Below are 21,873 nucleotides of genomic sequence, written 5' to 3' on the forward strand. Positions count from 1 at the left end.
TTGTAATTGTTCTTACATTAGTTATATTGTCTTATGTTGAAAAATGAATTACGTATAAATGAAGCCAATATCCTGTACGGTGATATCCACATCTCATGCAATGGAAGGGAGCAAGCTGACTTGCTGCAGTGAGAATAACCAGATTACCTTTCCAGCTCCTACTCATTCCCATCTCAAGAACCTTGAAAAATTCATCTTCATCATCTTCAGTTTTGTTAGGCAGTCCAATAGTACAGAGGGAAACCCTATTGTCTTCCCTTGTGAAAAGTGAACCAGACTGAGGGAAGGACTGACATGAAAGCTTTATATTGGGCAATGGCACTGGATTGGCTCTATTGTATCACTTCAGGATTTTCAGCTGTTGTGTGAACAGCTCTCAGGTTAAACTTCCTGCAGTTCCATCCTATGTATGGCAGCCCAGCCTATGTCTGATGCCAGCCAATTCCACCAGATTATTATTATTATTATTATTATTATTATTATTATTATTATTATTATTATTATTATTTATTTATATAGCACCATCAATGTACATGGTGCTGTACAGATAACACAGTAAAAAGAAAGACCCTGCCGCATAGGCTTACAATACTGGGAACGTGCAAGAGGAAGTGTTTGATTTCAAGTTTTCCTTTAAATTAGTCGAAGCTAATTTGAGCCTTGTGATGGTAGCACTGGAGGGAAAACCCACCAAAGGGCATTATATAACGAATTTAAAAACTTCCTTATGAAATAGGAAGGCATATGAATGGGTAGTTGTATCATTCATTATTGGTGAGGTCATGGATACTACCCAATAGGTGCCTGTGACACACAATTGCAGTGGGATTTGTTTGTTGGGGGAAAGAATAGTATTTTCATTCACCATAGATAAGATGATAAAGATAGCTTGCAAAATTAGTTTATTGTATTATCCACAGAACATTACAATAAATGGAGAGAAATGATATAATCATGGTTGTTGGTATAGGTTTTGTTTCAATACTTCTGGCATAACAACTAAATAAAATTGCTGTTGGAAAATGTACCCCAAAGACTTGCTATTGTCACAGCAAACAGTGCAACTTTGCATGTGACTAGACTATCCTTTTCATGAAGAAAACCATATTTCTGATAAATGGGTTTCTGATATCATTAGACAAGAAATGACGTCATTGGCCTTTCTTTAGCTAGAAGAGAACATGAGACAATGCATGAGGTCCTCCACCTAAAAATCCCCATGAAGACATATAACCTGCCAATTCCACGTTTCTATTCCAGCCCTCCAACAAAGCAGCTGACATTTGTCTGGACCTTTAAGAGTTTTCAAAATGCAACCCAGTCAGATTCAAAAGGTCAACCCATCAACCCATCAAATGTTATTATACCGTCACAGCCCTGTTCAGTAAAGGGGCAGTGCGCTTGAGTTATAGGGGGCAGGGCTGCTAGAAAATAGACAACCCAGTCTCAGGGGAGCTTTAAGCAGCAGGTAAAAGTTTCTGGATAAAGTCAACCACGTGAGAAGCCGGATGGACTGCATCATATTCTGCAAAGAGGTGGCAAATATTCTCAGAGTCTGCTGGGCTTTTGCCAACAAAACCGAAGATCCTGCAGTGAGAGATGGACAGGAAACATGTCCTGAAGTTATAGGTTAACATTCATGATAGATGAAGAAACGGCTTCAGGAAGTATGTAGCCAGCACAGTGCGTTAATCGGCAGTATAAGGAATTGTCCAGATGTTTATTTTGCACAATGTATTCTTTTTTCCAGTAGTTATAGGGAAGGGCAAAGAGTGATGTAAGGCATTCCCCCCTTTTCTTCTATTCTTTTGTTTAAATGGCATCTAGTTTAGACCTGAATTCTCCAAGGTTGACTCACCTACATTATGTGCCCCATTTCTTTTTTCCTTTTATTAATTTGTTATATAATTTGTTTTAGAACAGCAGGTAAGTAAGTAAGAAGTAAGGATTAAGATTCAAATCCAGAATTAATTAAGAGTATAAATAGTAAATGGGATATGAGCTGTAGTCGTAGGCATAAGTATCTAAGTAAGTCTCATTAAAATCATGGGATTTTACATTCAAGAAAATGGATTTAGGATTGGGGTACTGATTTACTATGAAGGCCTTTATACAATCTCAGTGTCTTTAAATTATATTTCTGTTGTTGGCTTCCCTCTCCCTCCCTTTTGAACCTTTACTAACGTATTTCTCTGGGAAATGGCTGAAAAAAATCCTCCTGACCAATATCTAATGCCCTGTATCACAGTCTAGCATTCTTATAGTCCCCGTGGTCTTTATCACACCTCCCATCCATTTAGCTTACCTTGAAGTTCTAGAAAACTTTTGCCACCTTAAAAGAACGAAACAAGAAAAAAAAGGCAAGTTAGATTTCACATACAACAAATCATTTAATTTGCTTGTTTCTTTAATCTAACATAAAAGAAATTACAAAAACAGCCTCTTATGCTTTTGCAAAAGAAGCTTTTTAGTCAGACCCCATTTCTTGACCTGTTAAAGGTCTAACCTGACCTCTGACTTTTTTATGCTTTTACAGACACTGTTTTGCTTGAGAATTTCCCCCCACAATCTTGAGGTCATGGTGCATTAAAGCATGGAAGCATGTGCAGAAAGCATTTCGCTTCACCACTTTCAACATTCAAGATGCGTTCAGTGTTTCTGTGTTCTGTGGCCTCCAGCAGTATCTTAATGTATTGCGCTGAGGCATAGTGAAATCTTCTCCAGTGAAGATCCGAAACGGGCTTGGGTGAGCTGCATTTTGTCACTCTTCTCTAGAGCTGAGGGATGAGCAGCATAGCCTTTAAAGTTGCTCCAGGTCCTGTGATCATAGCATTTGGTATTAAACATAAACTGAAACGTTTCAGACCATATAGACTGAATCATGATCAATACTGGGCAACCCTGAAAGGTTAATAGGAATCAGCGATGCCAAGAGAATTTTGTTGCTTTTTCACTAGCTTTTTATCTGAAATAGTTCACTCATTCGTTATGAAAAATCCAGACATGGTTGTTGCCAAACCATTGCAACCCAATGTTTTATCTGTTGCCCTGCCATTTTCTTTAAAGATCTAGTTGTGTCAAGTTTTTAAAATTGAAATGCAACTGAAACAACATTCTGTCCTGTGTTTATTGATGCATCCGGTGGGAGTAGTTGTTGTTAGTGATGCTCTGTGATTTCTTGGATACACTGTTATGACATGCCTTTCTCTCATTACCTTTAAATACAAGTGTTATATTAAATATTTCAATTGCTGACCATGCTCTATCTCATTTCCGTGCTCACTTAATTGTTTTAAAACAATTCTTTCTTGATGGTGCATAGCAATACCAGTATGGTAAAAAACAACCACCCTACAAAAGGAGGAAGACAGGAGTCAGGCAGGTGGCCCCTTTAAGAGGAGGGTGTTGTTCCACTCATGTCTTGCTTTTGGCTTTTCCATTGACCACTAGTTGGCCAATGTGTGAACAGAATGGTGGACTAGATGGACCCTTGGTGTGATCTCACGTGGCTCTTCTTTTGTTCTTAGGAAGGCATTTGGATCACGAAAGCTGGCCTCCTCTGCCAGTTGGGATTGGATCCCAGAGAGATCCTAAAACCTTCCATCACTGCAATGGGATCCATATAAGGAACAGAGCATGCAGGCAATGGCCTCTGTGCACTGAGCAGAGATAGGGTGAAATCTTTAAGGGGAATCTAATTTGCAGTTCTACCTATAGCAAGTACTCCCACCTCAACGTATCACCCACTCACCCACCCTTCATTTCTCTTTCTAGGGAGTATTTCCCATTGCTAGGAAGTGGGGATCTTTCTTTAAGGCTCCAATTATAGTGTTCGTTTCAGATTTGGTCATACGTAAGGACTTAAGTTAGTCATGACTAACTCAACTCACATTGATTTTATTGATCTACTATAGGTATGATGGAATCTGGAAACAACCCATAATCCACTTTCATCATTGCCATGGACAGGCATTGTGGGATTGCAGTGAGGACTATAGCAGCATACTTAAGTGCCACATGGAACCACCATTTCAATTCTGCTTGCAACTGATGGTACAAGAGCCATGGCTCAGCAGCACTAAAGAGCCTTGGTATGGAAGCAACCTTTGTATAAATTCTGTCGCCGGCTCAGCCTCATATACCCTATAAAGGATTTGACCCCCCTGCTGCACACCACGGCCCCACGCTTACTGCTTTGCCACTATTTCAAGTTCAGGGAGAGGAATCACAGAAAACATTTACAGATGCAAACAAAGAGCATGGTGGGTTGCTAGGATACCATCAAGTGCTTCCTCATTTGGAAGTAGCAATGCAGCAGGCAGGGCCATTCTGCCCCCTGGTGGCCATGGGCATTGAGTTAAACTGTGGGGAGTGAGCATTCACACACAGTACCGTTGGGACTTAAACCGTGTGGAGAAGGAAGTGGGGGGAGGGGAGTGTTGGACATCTCCGCAGGTGGCCCATTAACACTTGTGGCAAAGGTCTGTACCGTGGCGCAGTTTTGGCACTTACTTTCGATTTTCAGGATCCATGTCACAAAAGCTGATGCTAGCCAAGGGATAATGTCGCCTGAAAAAAACCCTGTGAGGATGAGGTGGGAAGAGCCATGTCAATTTTTAGAGGATAGAAACTCTTTCTGCATTCCCACCAAACACTTATTAATAGTGAAACAAGTGCCACTGGCTCCTACATACTTAGGGTTGCCGTAGGTCAGCCTCCCCCAACATAGTGCCCTACAGATATGGTAGACTACAGCACCCATTATCCCTACCCAGCACAGGCAAGTTTCTGGAGATGATGGGAGTTGCATCCTAACACATCTGGGGGTGGGCAGAAGGCTGACGTAGAGATAGAAAGTTTTTAAGAAACCAGGCAGAACTGTATGAGTCTGTTAATTAAAGCTGAACTCCTAGGATTACTGGGAGAGTGTCCCAGGGTTCAAAGCATGTTTTGGACCATCCTTTCTGAGAGGAAAGGTGGGCAAACTTGGAGGGGGAGATCCGACCTAGCAGCATCCCCCCACTGGCTGCCATGGAAACTTCTATGCCCCTTGCCTTTCCAATATTGGGTCTCTGACACTGGCAGAGGCAAATGGTGGGACATTCCATGGGTGAGTTGGGGGCAGATTTGGGAAAGCACATGGATCCATAACTTCCCAATCTCCAATAAGCTCCCAGAGTTGGGGGAACTTTACAACAACCACAGAGCTGGCATACATCATTTCCCTTCCATTGCAGGGAATGTAATGAAAATGACCAAAATTAATAAATATATAAAAAATGACCCCAAAAAACTGAAAGGGGTTGGAGAAAAATATCTCTCCTTTCTCCCTTCTGCCCTCTTGGTAGTGTGGAGAGAACTGCACTGGCTACCTGTCTGTGCTTGGAAAATGGAGTGCAGAGATGGGGAAAAGGGGGCATTCCTGGGGGTGGGGAGGGGGAAGAGACCGGGGCAGAAGCCATATGACAAATACGATGTCCGCTCTAGCCTCCTTCCTCCCCCTCCACAAAGCCTTTGCTAGATGGGTGAAATACCCATCTAGTTCTCAAACAGGTGACCAACTGAACAGATGCTACATACTGGGGGATGCATGAGCATCCCCTCCCCCAAAAGTCAAGCCTTTGTGATATTTCCAAGCAAACACTCCCAAAGACCCCAGGGCTTTTCAAGCAATCCAAGTGAGCACTCATGAAGTGCCCACTGCTCCCCCTCCCTCCCCCAAACTTACCTAGGGCAGGAGGAAGGCAGTTTCAAGTGCATCCATTCCCTGGTGGAAAGTATTTTCCGGCCTGGGACTAGATTGGGACTATAAATACAGTATCCTCAGTGGGAAAATGAAACTCTGTGTATGATTTCCACTGCAGTGAAGGCACTCTGCGGAACCTATTTTAACAGAGAAAGTCCTTCTCTCCTAGCACTTGTCCCTGTTAAATCACCCTATTTTGCCTTTGCTGGATGCTTAAAAAACATGTGTTTGTTAGTGTGCTCTCATGTGCACTATCTTCCCTTCTACCAACACACCCAGAACTGCCTGACCAGATTAGGTACAGCAGAATCTGACCTGGTACATGTCTACTCAGGTATAAGTCCCGTTGAGTGTAATGGGGCTTACTCTTATGTAAATAGCTATAGGATTGTAGCCCCAGTCTGTTCAGGTTGCCACTATTCAGATCTATTGGGAGACTAAACATTCTATTAAGGTTTCTTTAGTTGCAAGCAAACCAAAACCAAAACAGTTACAGCTGGGCTGGATCTACACTACTGCTTTAAAGCGCTTTATAACAGTTTTGGCAACAGTATATGGAGTGTGTCCTGGGCCCCAGCAGTTGTCAGAACTGTTATAAAGCGCTTTAAAGCAGTAGTGTAGATCCGGCCCTAGTTTACTAATAAGAACTACTTCAGGAGCCAGAGCAGCAAATACAGAACATAGTAGGCAGTAGAAAGCCTTGAGCGTTGTGTAATAATGTGCATGGACTCTCTGGCAGTGATTCTTGATGTGAGAATATGGGGCTGTCCACCCAACACCCTAACCCACACCCAGTGGATGGGTGTGGGTTGTTTGTTGAACTGTGAGATATTTGTTGAACCATGGGTTAGCGTGTTGTCTGAACAAAGGGTATTTTCTGCAGGGTGGCTCGTTAACCACCCTGAAGAACCCAACAACAAACCATGGGTTCTCAAGGTGGCTCATTCAAGAAAAATAAGCCACACTGCATAGTTAACAAGACACCCTGAGAAAAATGCCTTGGGTTCAGACAACACGCTAAGCCATGGTTCAACAAACAATCTATGGTTCAACAACAACCCACACTCAACCACTGAGTGTGGGTTAGCAGGTTGTGTAAGCCCGTTCTGTGGGTGTTACAAATACACAGGAATATCTCCACTTTTGTCTGCACAATTTCAGAATTTCATCTCTCCCATCCCCAGTATTTCACCACAATGGCCAGGGGTAGAAAATGTGCCCCAATTCAATTTCCTTACTTTCTCTGGATGTCCGTCAAGGTTATTCCTTGCTCAGTAACTTTGAAGTGGACTATGGTGGGCGTGGGCAGGATCTCCAGCTCAAACGTGGAGGACACGGCTTTCCGGACTGCTGCTTTCCCGGTGAGAGTCTCCATGGTCACGGAGTGCAGGTACAAGAGATTGCATACTGCAAGGCCAGGAGGCAAAAGAGGCAATTGGTGATCTATGGTGACTGCCAACATCTGCTGGTGGTGTTAGAATTCTAAAAATATAAATGAAACTCTCCGCCCCACCCCCACCCCCCACCCCCGCTATCACAATTGTTGCGAAGGAAGTTAGCATCACTGGTGCTTCCAACTTGAACATGTCATTTTGCATTGTAACATGTATGAGGAATGCAGGAAAAAGTTAATCTTTCCTTTATTAACAGCCTTTTCTGGATGTAACCCCACAACCTTGGTATTAATTTGTTTAAGGGATGTGTCCTCCCATATTACTGAAAGGGTCTCTAAGTTCCACAATTCAACTCTAAGCTCCACAATTCAAGAAGGACGCAGACAAGCTGGAGCGTGTTCAGAGGAGGGCAACCAGGATGATCAGGGGTCTGGAAACAAAGCCCTATGAAGAGAGACTGAAAGAACTGGGCATGTTTAGCCTAGAGAAGAGAAGATTGAGGGGAGACATGATAGCACTCTTCAAATACTTAAAAGGTTGTCACACAGAGGAGGGCCAGGATCTCTTCTCGATCCTCCCAGAGTGCAGGACACGGAATAATGGGCTCAAGTTAAAGGAAGCCAGATTCCAGCTGGACATCAGGAAAAACTGTTAGAGCAGTATGACAATGGAATCAGTTGCCTTGTGAGGTTGTGGGCTCTCCCACACTAGAGGCCTTCAAGAGGCAGCTGGACAACCATCTGTCAGGGATGCTTTAGGGTGGATTCCTGCATTGAGCAGGGGGTTGGACTCGATGGCCTTGTAGGCCCCTTCCAACTCTGCTATTCTATGATTCTAAGTTTCTCATGACCTCAATGCAAATTAGAAAAATAATGTTGCAATCCTCCTGAGAGAAGCAACTCACCAAGTTGTATTTTGTTTTTTTGTCATTTTATCTATCCTTTGCATGCTTCGGTGTTGATTTTGCTGGTCTGTGACCGTAATAAATAACAATGTTTTTTTAATAATAATAATAATAATAATAATAATAATAATAATAATAATGGCTAGAACTGCATTCCTGCACTGGGGTAGTTCAACCTTTTAAAAAACCAAGAGAATCAATTTTTACAAAATAAGATTGAGGCATGCAAGAGAAGGGTTACCGTTACACCTCTGGACAAATGTATTAATAGTACTCTGTCAGTCCACACTGGACAGGTGGGGTTTTATTTGTTAGCAGTTTTTAAAAACTACCACAGATCAATTTTTTTAAAAAAAATAATAATGGGAGGAGGATAGGGAAACCACTGGATTGCAGTGGTTTGCCAAAGGAGATGCAAATGATTTTATCCACAATATGCTTAGTAAACGTTGGGCTGCTGTGGGTTCCTTATGATCGTTTCCTTATGGAATTCACTACTGCAAGATGCAGAGATGGCCATGAATTTTAATGGCATTAAGAGGGGGATAGACAAATTCCTGGAGAAGGCTATCAATAGCGCTCATGCCCTGCTTTTGGGTCTCCCGTGGATAGCTGGTTAGCCACTGTGTGAACAGAATGCTGGACTATGTCCTTATCATTCTGCTAGCCCACCTGAAGTGAGACTCATATCAATCAGAATGTTTCTGCTGGATGGCATGCATGGCACCGGAATACCATTCCCTCTTTTACTGCATAGCACAGGCCTTTGATTCCCAACGTGGTGCCTGTGGGCAACATGGTGCCCCCTGAGACATTGAGTGGTGCCCACGAGGCTCCATCTCTCCATAATTTTAAGCAAGGAAATGGCTGCTGCAAAATCTCATGAGGCCTCACTGTAAGCAGGGCATCTCGCACTAAGTTGCGAAATCTCAGCAGAATTTGTGCTAGGCATGAGTTTTCACGTTGGTCCTGAGATTGTACAGGATGGTACAGCGACCGTTAGGAGATCCCCTGTGGCCATGAGAACTGGAGCTGTGACTGAAAACTGAGACAGAGGAAGTGAACAAGAGACAAGGAGACAGAGAAAGCAAGAACAGAGAGAGGGAGAGAAAGGGAAGTCAGAGAGAGAGGGGGGGGGATTCCACACGTCGTACTCAGGGCGCTTCCATCCGCCCCCAGTGCACCCCGAAAACGATCGTGTAGCTTGCCTGTAAAAGAGACGAGGAAGAGGCGTCCTTGCCGCCGCCGCCGCCACCCACCTCCCTCCATGCGTGCACAGAAAGTGTTCCAAACATTTTGCAACCGGCCGCTCTTCTGTGACTAATACAGAAGCTTCTAGTGGGGCCAGGGGGCATCAGCTGCTCAACTCTGATGTCTCTGTGCAAGGAGGCTTCTCCAGTTGGTGTCCCTGTAGTTCCCTTCTTTGGACAGAGGTGGGTAGCGGTGCGCAGGCTGAATTCTTGCCTGACAGCCCTCAGTTCTCAGTTTTAGGAACCACTGAGGCTTTTAGTCCTGACTATTTATATCACAAGAACTTCACTCCCTCTCCCTCCCTCTTCCTCACATGCATACAGACACACAGACATACACACACACACACACACACACACACACACACACACACTCGCAGTCCCCAAGATAGCCACTCAAGCACATTCCACACCAAAGTCACAGTAGTCAAAGCAAAGAATGCCCTATTTGGCTAGAGAGGAGAAAAAACCTCATTTTATCCAGGTGCAGAATATTTTGGTTTGAATGCTACCAAAATGCAATACCTTCACAACAAAATGCACAACCTTGACAGAAGAAGTGAGAACTGAACCACAGATGTGCAATTGCAACATTCAATATCATGGGGGTCCAACAGTTCTTGCTCGTTTAATAGGAACATGTGCTGCTATTTCACGTACCGGCAACGTTCTGTGAAATCGGAAGAGTGGCTTCTGAACCCATGGCAGGATTTTCTTGCCCGCCGATGAAATCTGAAATGGGAGTGGACGGAAATCAAAATATCAAAACAAATCTGTTTGAGGACAACAGCTGATCAATTACAACTCACTTTGTAAAATTTGCAGTCCTGCTACTCAATGAAACCATCTCATGGAAAGGCCTGCAGCCTCTTAAGTTACATTTATCAACACCCACCCCACCCACCATAATATCAGGAGCTGCTGCATTATTCTCCTACTTCAAGGCTCACCGTTCTTCACAATGCAATTGACAATTCAAGTGGGTTGGGGCTTCATCATATCACAATTTTGCAGCAGTTGCATAGCCTTGAATAGTGGGACCTTTTATTTAATCTAACTAACTAAATAATTATATGAAAGATGCCTACACCCATGTGAACCTGCCTCAGTCCTAAGTTCAGGCTCTGAGGCCTTGCTCATGGGCTCGCCACTAAGCCTGATCAGCTTTCAGGTATCAAGGACAGGGCCTTTCAGTGGTGACTCCTTACTTGTGCAATTTCCTCCCCCAAGAACTCCATCTGATCCGATCTCTTTCAGCCTTTAAGTGAATTCGAAATACTTTTTTTTTATTCCACTAAGCTTTTTATTAGTCTCATTGCTGCCACCATATATATGTTAAAATGTTGTTTTATTATGATCAGTTATTTTGCTTTTATCATTGGTGTGCCAGTAGGGAAGCTGCTATTAGTTCCAAAAAGTGGACACAATTAAATGTATGCAGACATTCCTTCTAGTTTGGCCCTAAGTTCTCCCATTGCAGAAGTTCTCCCTTGCTTGCCTTGAATTATCCAAGTTCTTTCCCTGCAAAATCAGAAACACCCAGATCATTTCCCAAGCCAACACAAGGCTCAGAAAACGACTTCTACTCTGCCAGCAATGCCCACTTACCAAAAGCCTTCCTAACAGTCCCCACGCCCAAAACCTCCTCCTCCTCCACTTCCCGCTGTATTTAACTAAACAGCAGCAGTGGAGGGCACATGGTGAGAAAAGCGGTCTGCCCCTTCACCCTTTCTTGCCCTGGCATTTTGCAGCAGACTTGGGAGACAAGGCTCAGGGGCCCATGGGCAATGTAGCCAAACCCAAAATAGTCTCTATTTAGTCCCTTGATTCTGGCCCTTCAGCCTGAGGTTTTAATTCTTGCCCTGGAGATCTTGAGGTTAAAACCCTGGAAGCTGGCAACTCTAGCATGATATTCAACCCAGACTTATCAGCACAATCCTATACATGTTTGCTCAGAAACAGGTCCGATGGTGTTCACTGGGGTTTACTCCCTAGAAGGGAACATCAGGATTACTGCCTAATTGTTGTTGGTATGTAGCATAAATAGCTAGGGACCACACCACGGGGTGTATCATTCCTCCCAACATTGCAGGAATTCTTTGCTCAGGCTCCTAAACATACCTTGGCTAGGGATGACCAGTTTGCAGGGTAGTGCTAAAGGCATGATGGTGTGCTGATACACAAATGCTGAGAGGCTTCCTAGAGTGAACAGAAAGAGAGATGAAGAGATTTGCATAGTGTGTTCTTAAAAATCTAAATCCAATATCCCAACTGAAACTATTAATTTCCATGCAATCTGCCACTGCTAAGAGTTAACACCAGGAAAACTATTAGTACAGCAGTACCAAATATTTCCCCATTTTCAAGGGGCCATTTCTCTCCTGTGAAGGTAGGGGTGATTTCTGGTGACTTTTTAAAGGGGGTGGTGGTGGTTCTGATCCTGTTTGGGGCAGCTTATCATTATTTACGAGGAAGCCAAGGGTTTCAGTTGCCAGTCCAGTTGGCTTTTGTACAGAGATTGGGAAGGCAGCTCTCATTCTTTGCCTCAAATAGCAAAATATCTCAGGCCAGGAGCATTATTGGGAGATAGCTGACCCTGTTGAGATGGAGGAGAGGAGCGGAATCCTATCCATGTTTGGACAGAAAAAACTCATAAAACTCCCAGCATTCCCCAGCCAGCATGGCTGTCTGGGAAATGCTGGAAGTTGTGGGACTTTCCCCCCCAACCTAAATATGCATAGGATTGTGCCCTTAACCACAGTAGTTACACGGAACCTCCATATTTAGTCTGATTCTCTGAGTACCTGTTGCTGGGATGCAAATAACGACAGAATGGTGTTTGCCTTCTAAACCTGTTTGTGGACTTCCCAGAAGCATTTGTTTGTAGCTTTAAGCTACAATATGCTGGTATTTTTTGCTGTACCCTTTTTGCCTTTCACCCTGCCTGCTTTGCCTTCAGCCACACTGATCATTGGAATATGGTCTCTGGGGGCTTCTCCAAAATTGAATTCAGTCCTCTGGCTGAGAAGGTGACCTCAGAATTACTTACACTAAATCCAGTTTCCACCAATGAAACCTCAACCAGTTGTAATAACAGTTAATAATGTATATCAATCATCCCCAAACTGGTGCCTTCCAGATGTGTTGGACTATAATTCCCAGCATCCCTTCCAACTCCCAGTATTCATTGTATCTGGAGAGCACGAGGTTGAGGACAGCTGATATACATGCATATATCAGCTTAGAACACAGAGCAAAGTAGGCATAATGTCTTACCAAAATATGGTTCTTCATCAGCCCCCTTAAGATGTACTCCCCGGGCAGAAGACTCAATGAGGAAGTGTCTGATGTGGTCGCCACCATCCTCCCCTTTAAAGCAAAACAACTAGAGCTGAAATGGATTTGAAATGTGACTTTTGGAAAAAATAAAAAATCATCTTGCGCCTGATGTCTTGTGAAAGACAAATCTGAATTGGCTTTAAAAACTGGCTTTGTGTTTGCACCCTTATAGACTTTCAACCTTCCTATTGGTATTGTTTTGTTTTTGTTTTTTAACATATATAGTTAAAGAATTAAGATTTGGTTTATAAATGCAGCGTTGTGTATTCTTTGGATAGAAAGTGGCCTTAAACATTATTAAACTAAATAAACAAACACACAAATAACACAAATTCTGTTCCTAAATTTCTGGGCTTATTATTAGGATTTAAAAAGTTGATGCTGTAGAAAATACTTTTTTTAAAAAACAAAACAATTTCAGCATTTCATGAAAAAGGCCATGTGAACCCTCGCTATATTCAAACTCTGTTCCTAAACTCTGTTTAAATGAATGTTACACAGTTTCAAATTCAGCAATGTGGGAAGTGAACTGAATTTCAAATGTAAGCTGTTTAGCTAGAGTCCTAAGCATAGCAAGAGGGTTTGCTGCACATTCTAGCCATCTCCCCCTCTCCCTCCATCGCGGCCATTAATGGGGTTGCATGTGGCCGCCATGGGAGAAGCCCTGCCCTGAGTGGATTTCCAACCACTTTTGCCCATGTAAAGCGGGTTGTGTGCCGATGCCGGCACAGGCTGACTCTGCCTTTCGGCCTGCAAATGCAAGCCAAAGGTTCTAGACTGAGGGCCAAACCAGATGTGTGGGTGTTACTCAGCACTTGCTTGCTGGCTGAGCTATAAAGTGGGTGCACGATGTGGGGCTGTCTCATGGCAATAGCAATTTATTGTAAGACGCCCAGGAAACATTGAAGGGCAGGGTATCTATCCCCCAAAGTAAGTAAGCGCACAAGCCCTTTGGACCAGGAAAAAAATGTTGGACAACTTCCAGCATGCCTCAACCAGTATTGTTGGCTGGGGGATGCTGGTTGTTGTAGGACTTTTTTCTTTCTAAAAATGCATAGGATTGAATTCCCACTAAGTAAATTCATTGAACACAGAGGCTGAAAAACCCACCCCTTCCTTCACATTACTTCCCCACATCCTGCTGTTTTCCCCAGCCTGACTCAAACACTTCTGCTATTTGAACTAGGCTAGGGGAAAATGTCTTAAAGCAGTGAAGCCCTGGGAGGTAAGGTTGGGGGCAGGTTCTGTTCCCATTGCCTTGTTCTCCTTTTAATGTTAACTCCCCCCCACCCCCTGCAGCACCCACATCCTGCTTTATAGTCAAATACTACAAACGAGAAGGATCTTGGAATTGTCGTAGATCACAAGCTGAATATGAGCCAACAGTGCGATATGGCTGCAAGAAAGGCCAATGCTATTTTGGGCTGCATTAATAGAAGTATAGCCTCCAAATCACGTGAGGTACTGGCTCCTCTCTATTCGGCCCTGGTTAGGCCTCATCTAGAGTATTGCGTCCAGTTCTGGGCTCCACAATACAAGAAGGACGCAGACAAGCTGGAGCGTGTTCAGAGGAGGGCAACCAGGATGATCAGGGGTCTGGAAACAAAGCCCTATGAAGAGAGACTGAAAGAACTGGGCATGTTTAGCCTGGAGAAGAGAAGATTGAGGGGAGACAGGATAGCACTCTTCAAATACTTAAAAGGTTGTCACACAGAGGAGGGCCAGGATCTCTTCTCGATCCTCCCAGAGTGCAGGATATGGAATAACAGGCTCAAGTTAAAGGAAGCCAGATTCCAACTGGACATCAGGAAAAACTTCCTAGTCAAAAAAAGGGAGGATTGGGTCTCCCAAATATTAAACTATATTATGTAGCTAACAGATTAAGACATATTGTGGAGGCAATTATAGGAATAGGAGAATTAGATTGGATGGAGGATAAAACTACAAGTAATACAGAGATCAATTTGGAAAATGTATTTTTTAGGGAAGGAAAAAAAAATAGGTAGAAAGTATAGGTAATCCGTTCTTAAGGTTTCACTGGGAAATTTGGAGTAAATATAAAGGGGAGCTGCTTCTGAGCAGCTCCCCTTTGTCACTGGTAATAATGTTAAAAAAATTCCCGGAGGAATTAAAGAGTAGATTAAGTAAAGTTTTAATAGAAAAAAATAAAATGAAATTAAGGGAATGAATACAAGAGAGGATATGGAAGAGGTCCTTAAAGATAAAAAATTAACTTGGTTAAATTATTGGCAATTAGAACAGTGGACTAAAAAGTGGGTAAGAGACAATGGAGATTGTAGAGAATTGACGAAGTTTGAGGAATTAATAGTTAAGAAAGAAAATGATAGGGGGAAAAGAACAGCGTCAAAAGGGTTGATGAGTGAAGTATATAGAATATTGGTGGAGAAAGGGTTGATGGATACTTCAGGTAAATTGGTTTGGGAGACAGATTTGAATGTACAAATAGGACAACAGAGCTGGGAGGGACTATGGAAACAAAGGGCGTTGAGAAATATGTCAGTAAGAATAAAAGAGAATTATTTTAAAATTATATGGAGGTGGTACCTAACTCCGGTTAGATTAAACAAGATAAATAATCAGCAAACTGTTGGAGAGGATGTGGGGGAAAAGGAACGTATTTACATATGTGGTGGGAATGCAACTATGTACAAAATTTTTGGAAGATGGTGTTTTTGGAGATTGAAGAAATTGTGGGAATGAAGCTAGAACGAACACCAAAAGTTGCATTACTGTCACTATTTGAAGATTTAAAATGTAAAAAAGAATTTAAGGAATTGATAACGAATTTGCTGACTGCAGCAAGATTGATTGTAGCTAGGAACTGGAAGATTCAAGGGGAATATTTATTTATTTATTTATTTATTTATTTATTTATTTATCATACTTATACCCCGCTCCTCAGCCAAAAAAGGCTCTCGGAGCGGCTTACACTTAGCAAAAAAGACAGTCCCTGCCCTCAGGCTTACAATCTAATAAAGACATGACACACAAGGAAAAGGAGTCAAGGAGGGAGGGAGGGAGGAGAGAGAAAGAAAGAGAGAGAGAGAGAGAGTCCAGCAGGAGCAGGCCCCGATGTTACTTCTGCCTGCTCCTGTCCCCTCAGTCCTTCTTCTTCCCCATAGGGCCAAGATTATTATTATTATTATTATTTATTTATATAGCACCATCAATGTACATTGATGGCAGTTTGCCCTGTGGGGGGGGGGGGAGAGTCCAGCAGGAGCAGGCCCCGATGTTACTTCTGCCTGCTCCTGTCCCCTCGGTCCTTCTTCTATTGAAGAATGGTATAAAGAAGTATGGGATATAGCTATTAATGATAAATTGACATGTAATATTAAATGGAGAAGAGGTATAGCTAAAACAAATGATTTTGAAGGAATTTGGAAACAGTTCCTAATATTTGTGTTTTCTAAGGAAAGTGGGAAACCACCAGCAGAAGAAAGTATGAGATTTTGGAATCAGGAATGAGATCCCAAGGTAGGGGGTGCACTTGTATGTTAAGTTTGATTATGTTACTTAGATAAGGTATTATGTATTCAACATCTATTCAACATTCATGTAGTGTGTTATTGTTTTTTTAATTGTAAATGTGTATGTTTAAGTATTGTAGAAAATAAAAAATATATTTTTTTTTTTAAAAAAGGAAAAACTTCCTGACTGTTAGAGCAGTACAACAATGGAACCAGTGACCTAGGGAGGTGGTGGGCTCTCCCACACTAGAGGCCTTCAAGAGGCAGCTGGACAAGCATCTGTCAGGAATGCTTTAGGGTGGATTCCTGCATTGAGCAGGGGGTTGGACTCGATGGCCTTGTAGACCCCTTCCAACTCTGCTATTCTATGATTCTATGATGAACACTTCTTTAGTAAGTGCATGAGTCTGTTATGGGTCCAAGTTGGTAGCTGTGTACTAAAAGCAGAGATTCATGTGGAATTAACAGAACCAGCATGGTCTGGGCGAAGCCGCTGGAAATTCCCAAAGGCCTGCAGCCGCCATGCACTGAAATTGTTGTGTGGATATCAGTTTATTCTTCACAAGATTGTTTCTGTTCCATGTTTCTCTTCCCCGAGGCTACTGCAGGGCCTGTCAGTTGCACTTTGAGCTTGATCTTCAACTGGAGGAACCAGGAGGGCCAAGGCCTTCCCTGACTCTTGACCCTGCCCTTGATTACGAGAGCCCCAGAGGCCTGGATATTATCATCATTCACTGACTGCCTCTTACTCCTCGGCTTTCTTTGTTTGTGTTTCCTTTAGACACCACATCAGCTTTCCTGCTCTGCGTTTTCCCTTCTCAAGTCAGTCCATTTTCTTTCCCTTGTGCTCTGCCCCCAACTCTTTTCTTTTAAAAGACTTCAGATTTCTCTGCCTTTGGGTTTGTTTGGGTATTTTTAGAAACACAACAGTGATTGCTTGGCTTTGTACGACGACACTGTGCTTCATACTATAACACCTATATCGCTTTTGCATTTTCAAGAAATTCCCTAACTGTGTGCCAGGAGAGAACTGTTAGTGTGCAACAAGAAATACAGGTCAGCCTTCCTCAACCTGGCACCCTCCAGATGCGTTAGACCACATTTCCCACCCTCCCTGGGGAATTCCCACCCGCCCTGCCACATCTGGAGGGTGGCAGGCTGGGGAAGGCTGCTTTAAATGAGTGCTGTGAGCTCAGGTTACCTGCTCTATAGGGAAGGCTGCCTGCTGCCTCTCTGTGTTGGCTGCAGCCAATTTATGCTAAGGGTGGGCAACTTGTGACTCTCCAGATTTCTTGGCCTACAACTCCCATGATCCCTCACCACTGGCTATGCTGGCTAGGGCTGATGGGAGCTATAGGCCAAAACATCTGGAGGGCCAGAAATTGTCTACTCCTTGGGAAAGACACTGCTTGTTCTTCTCTGCATAAGTCAGTAATCGATCTGCCTTCTTCCAGTGAATTACATACTCGACACACTGGCTTCTGCAGAAATACATATGAGCTACTTTTTCACACTCTAAAAACATTTTCTTCAGTAGTAAGAGGGATATGTGCCTCTAGTTTTAGGTGTGTTTTTTTAAAGGGAGTTCCTGCTATCAAAAATCCTAATCTCCTTTTCTTCTTTCCCTTTCCTGCTTGTGTGTCATCAACATTGAGTTTGGGAACCTTTGGGAGCGAATCATCTGTATAATATCGTGACCCCAAAAGTGGAGATTCAAGTCCTGCAAGGTCTTGCAATAGAACCTCTTTGAGAGGACCGGATTAACAATCCACAAGAAGAATTTTCAGTACCTGTTTTGCTGCCCAAGACTTTCATGGCCAAGCCAAACGAGCCACGGTAAGAGGTGCTGTCCCGCACGATGAAAGTGCCGGGGAGTTTATCCGTTAGCAGTTGGATAGCTGTTTAAAAACACAGAGTAGTCAAAGAGTCAGCATAACAAAGATGGTGGTTGTTTTACAAAGGATGGTGAGGGACTAATAAGAATACTTAACATACATAAGGTGCAGCCCAGGATAAACCAAAAATAATAGAACAACTCAGACCTGATCTAGGAGACTTAGGCCTAGGATGGCTACAAGAAGTACATTTATCCCACCTCCTCAGAGACCCCAACATAAAGACATATGCACTCAGAACCTTAACAGGATTAGAACGAGCAATGTTAATGGTAGGGAAAGGAGGGAAGGGAATTGTATTAGTTTATGCTATCCTAATAGACACCAAGATGGGTTCGATGGTAGGCTTGAAGAAAGTATGGGAAGGAGATATTGGAAGGGAATTAGGCGACACTAGCTGGAACAAATTATGGATCAATAGACCATTTAGATCAGTATCAGCTTTTATTCGAGAAACTTCTTTGAAAGTACTGCACAGATGGTATCGCACACCAATACAGCTAGTACATATTACTTCAACATGCAGCCTCCTTTGTTGGAGAGGCTGCAGGGTTAAAGGCATGCATTTTCATTTATGGTGGACTTGTCCACATATACAGGGATTCTGGATGTTAGTACATAGAGAATTAATGGTTATTACTAGAGAAAGGATTGTATATGATCCAGAATTATTTTCATTATCAATAAACAAAGGATCTAATGGAAGTTTGAAATGTAAGGATTTATTATTATTATTATTATTATTATTAGTAGTAGTAGTAGTAGTAGTAGTAGTATTGACTGCTGCTTGCTAGACAATTACACAGCAGTGGAAAAAACTGGACAATTTGAACTTATAGGCATGGTACTGAAATAGATGGTCTGTGGCAATATCAGAAAAAATAACTCATGATTTGCTTCTAATCCAAGGAAAAACAGAACTGCTAGCTTTTTATGCTGCATGGTGGAGATTTATTCAACATACGTCACAACCGGACTTTCAACAATATCTGCCCGCTTCAGCTTTGAGCATTTGGACATTATAACAGCAAATGAAGATTATTCAGCACACTTATTAAATAGTATATTTGTTTATTTAGTTATTTCTATTTTTATAAATAAAATTTATAATATAATAAAATAAAATATAAGGTGCAGCCTTTCTCAACTTGATGTGTTGAACTCAACAACTCGCATCATTCCCAACAAGTAGGCCAAAAGATATGGAGGGTACCGGGTTGGGAAAGGCAGGTGTAGCACTTTCAAGTGTTCAAAGTTCTTCACGTGCATTCTCTACTTGTGCTCCTTACAATAGCCCTGGAATGGATTATTAACTCCCATATTGCAGAGGGAGAGGCTGAGGCCAAGAGGGAGAGGCTTGCCTAAAGCCACGTAGCAACTTCATGGCAGAAGCAAATTTCAAACCAGGGACTCCTGATTCGTAGCTGAGGGCTTCTTCACATTCAGCAAAAATCCTTCAGCTTTACTGGGGCTTTGTCTTCTGGAGTCTTTAAGGATTTAACTATCAGCACAATCCACAGGGTCCTCCCTCCTTTTGCCAGATCCTTCCCATATGTTTTATTTCTACTGCCAGTAGATGACACTGTTTTATAGCTAGTTTTCTATTTATTATTGCATTTTAAGGTTTTATAAAATGACAGATTCCTGTGCTTGAAAGCAGTGGGAGAGACATCGGAGGTCAGAGACCTCATGAAAAGGACCTGCAAATTTCCACGAGGGACCAATCACGAATGTGCAATAAATCACTTGTGTAGAGAAGCTTTCAGTCTCTTACCACTACCCTAGGTAAGACTAGATAGGATTTTAGCATTATATTACACTAGACAGGATCTTCCGTGTTTTGAGAGGAATGATCAATTTGAGCAGAAAGGCTGGAGGGTGAAATGCCCACCCAACAATAATCCAGGCCCTTATGCCTTTTCTTGCCTCCTTATAAGTAAGGCTGCATCTCTTCGCTCACTCTCCTTTCAAAATCAGTTCCAGGATAGAGAGGGACAAACTTCCCTTCCTTTCCCAGGTAGGTTCTGGTACTGCTTGTTCTGCACATGCAGTCCCCCCCACACAAAGAGGAGTGTGGGAAGTCTTTGCAAGGACGGGCACAGCAAGACTTTGCTCACAAATGTGTGTAACAAAATCCAAAGCAACAAAAATGCAACAGTACCTGCTCTGTAGACCAAAAAAGAAAGAAAGAAAACCCCCTCTTAAATTCCCAGTGGGTTTTAGATATCAGTCTTTCTCAAGGGAAAATTTGTTTGATAAATAAGTCAGGCAGCTCTGTAATCTCTTTGGAGCAGTTATATTGCCTTAACATGGTAAGAGTCTGGAAACACATATAAGGCAGAAGATTGTACTGTATTGCATTAGTGAACAGACCCAATTGTCTTGCTTCTCTCTGAAGCAATTTTCCCTTGAGAAAGACTGCAGTTCAAAACACATTGGGAATTAAAGAATACACATACACACATGCACACATTATAAACAGGTGTTATTTCCCTTTGTATACCTGGAAGCTGGAACCCCCGGGAGAGGGAGGTGCACAGGAAAAAGTGATGGGTGGGGAAAGGGTTAAGCTCTTCCACCACCTCACCCTGCAAATTGGCCCTTCTCAACTCGGTGGATTTCCTCCTTAAGCAGTCCCAAGCTTAGCAGGCTAAAGTAAGCCTCTGACTAGAGGGAGAGTTGGCAAAGAAAACCAATGGGCATAGTATGGGATAAGAACCCCCCTCCCATCTGCTGTTTTCCCCTTTGCAAATGCATCCCTGCCCCCACTTTAAACATCAGAGGCAGACATGCAAACTTACGCTGCCCTTCACCAACATCTAATGCTGGACTAGATGGGGTCGCTGGTCTATTCCTGCAACACAACAGCTCAGTCGTAACAGCACACTATAGCTTTTTGTTACATGAATAAGCCTAGGCCAGGGCCAGGTGTGAAGGACCCCTGGGTAAGGTGACCACGAGGGCCTCACTATCCAGTAAGCTTGCCAGTTGGCAGCAAAATCAGTGGGTTTGGGCATCCCTTTTCCTTTGTTAAAAACATTTCTACTAGGATGGCAGGCCAGCAGTGATCAGCTAGGTGCTACGAGGCAAAGCGTTGGGCAAGGCTGCAGCCACCCACCACCTTCTGTTCCCCAAAGTACCTGTGGGACCAGCTATGTTGGGGCCCAGAGGCATTCTGGGGAAATGAAAAGGGAGGATGGCGGCAGCCTCACCTGGCACTTTGCGTCACATTGCCAAGCTGAGTACTACCAGCCTGCCTTCCTAGTGAAAATGTCTTTTTCAAAAAGAGAAGCTGGAGACAAACATCGGCCCCAGTGGCCATCCAGGTTGTGTGGGCCCTGGCATTTGCCCCACCAATGCTGGCTGCTGACTGAACAAGGTGGCACAACCTGATCCTGGCTTGATATCCCGGCTTGTAAACAAACCACCATTTATTGATTTCAAAATGAAAGCTTAAAATTTCTTTCCCTCATACTGGCATCATTTGCCCTGAACCTCTGGGCAGACATCTGGGGATCCTCAGCCCCCAGGGCCCCCAGAGAAAGGCAGCAGCATCCCCCTTGGGGAAGAAACCACAACCTTTCAGCAGCAGCCACACTTTTCAGTAACATGACAGTCTGCCATCACCATAATTTCCCAGCATACATCTGGGCTAGAGAGGCACACTGGAAACACAGGTGGTGGTGGCAGCAGCTGCATGTGGATGCTGCTGAACTGTTGTGGTTTATTTTTAAGGGAAAAGAGGGGGAAAGGAACCCTTGCCCATTCTAGACGCTACCTGATAAGCGGGGGCTGGTGTGGGAGAAGAACAGAGCATCCATGGTGGGCCTAGAATTCATCCCACGACCTTAGCA

At 43.2% G+C, this 21,873-nt stretch overlaps 1 protein-coding gene across 2 annotated transcripts in view; it reads right to left on the reverse strand.

Moving 5' to 3' along the window:
- Positions 1 to 892: 892 nt before the first annotated feature.
- Positions 893 to 21,873, reverse strand: part of TNS4 (tensin 4) — a 44,914-nt gene continuing 23,933 nt past the window's right edge. For both annotated transcript variants that reach the window (XM_063138813.1, XM_063138812.1), the window contains exons 6-13: positions 17,915 to 18,022; positions 12,571 to 12,663; positions 11,416 to 11,493; positions 9,955 to 10,026; positions 6,985 to 7,153; positions 4,513 to 4,581; positions 2,306 to 2,332; positions 893 to 1,587 (exon numbers count right to left, since the gene is read on the reverse strand). In XM_063138813.1, coding sequence (XP_062994883.1) covers positions 1,458 to 1,587; positions 2,306 to 2,332; positions 4,513 to 4,581; positions 6,985 to 7,153; positions 9,955 to 10,026; positions 11,416 to 11,493; positions 12,571 to 12,663; positions 17,915 to 18,022 — 746 coding nt within the window. In that variant the 3' untranslated portion in view covers positions 893 to 1,457. The remainder of the gene's footprint in view (positions 1,588 to 2,305; positions 2,333 to 4,512; positions 4,582 to 6,984; positions 7,154 to 9,954; positions 10,027 to 11,415; positions 11,494 to 12,570; positions 12,664 to 17,914; positions 18,023 to 21,873) is intronic.

Source organism: Elgaria multicarinata, chromosome 11, assembly GCF_023053635.1.
Source record: "Elgaria multicarinata webbii isolate HBS135686 ecotype San Diego chromosome 11, rElgMul1.1.pri, whole genome shotgun sequence".
Taxonomy (NCBI): Eukaryota; Metazoa; Chordata; class Lepidosauria; order Squamata; family Anguidae; genus Elgaria; species Elgaria multicarinata.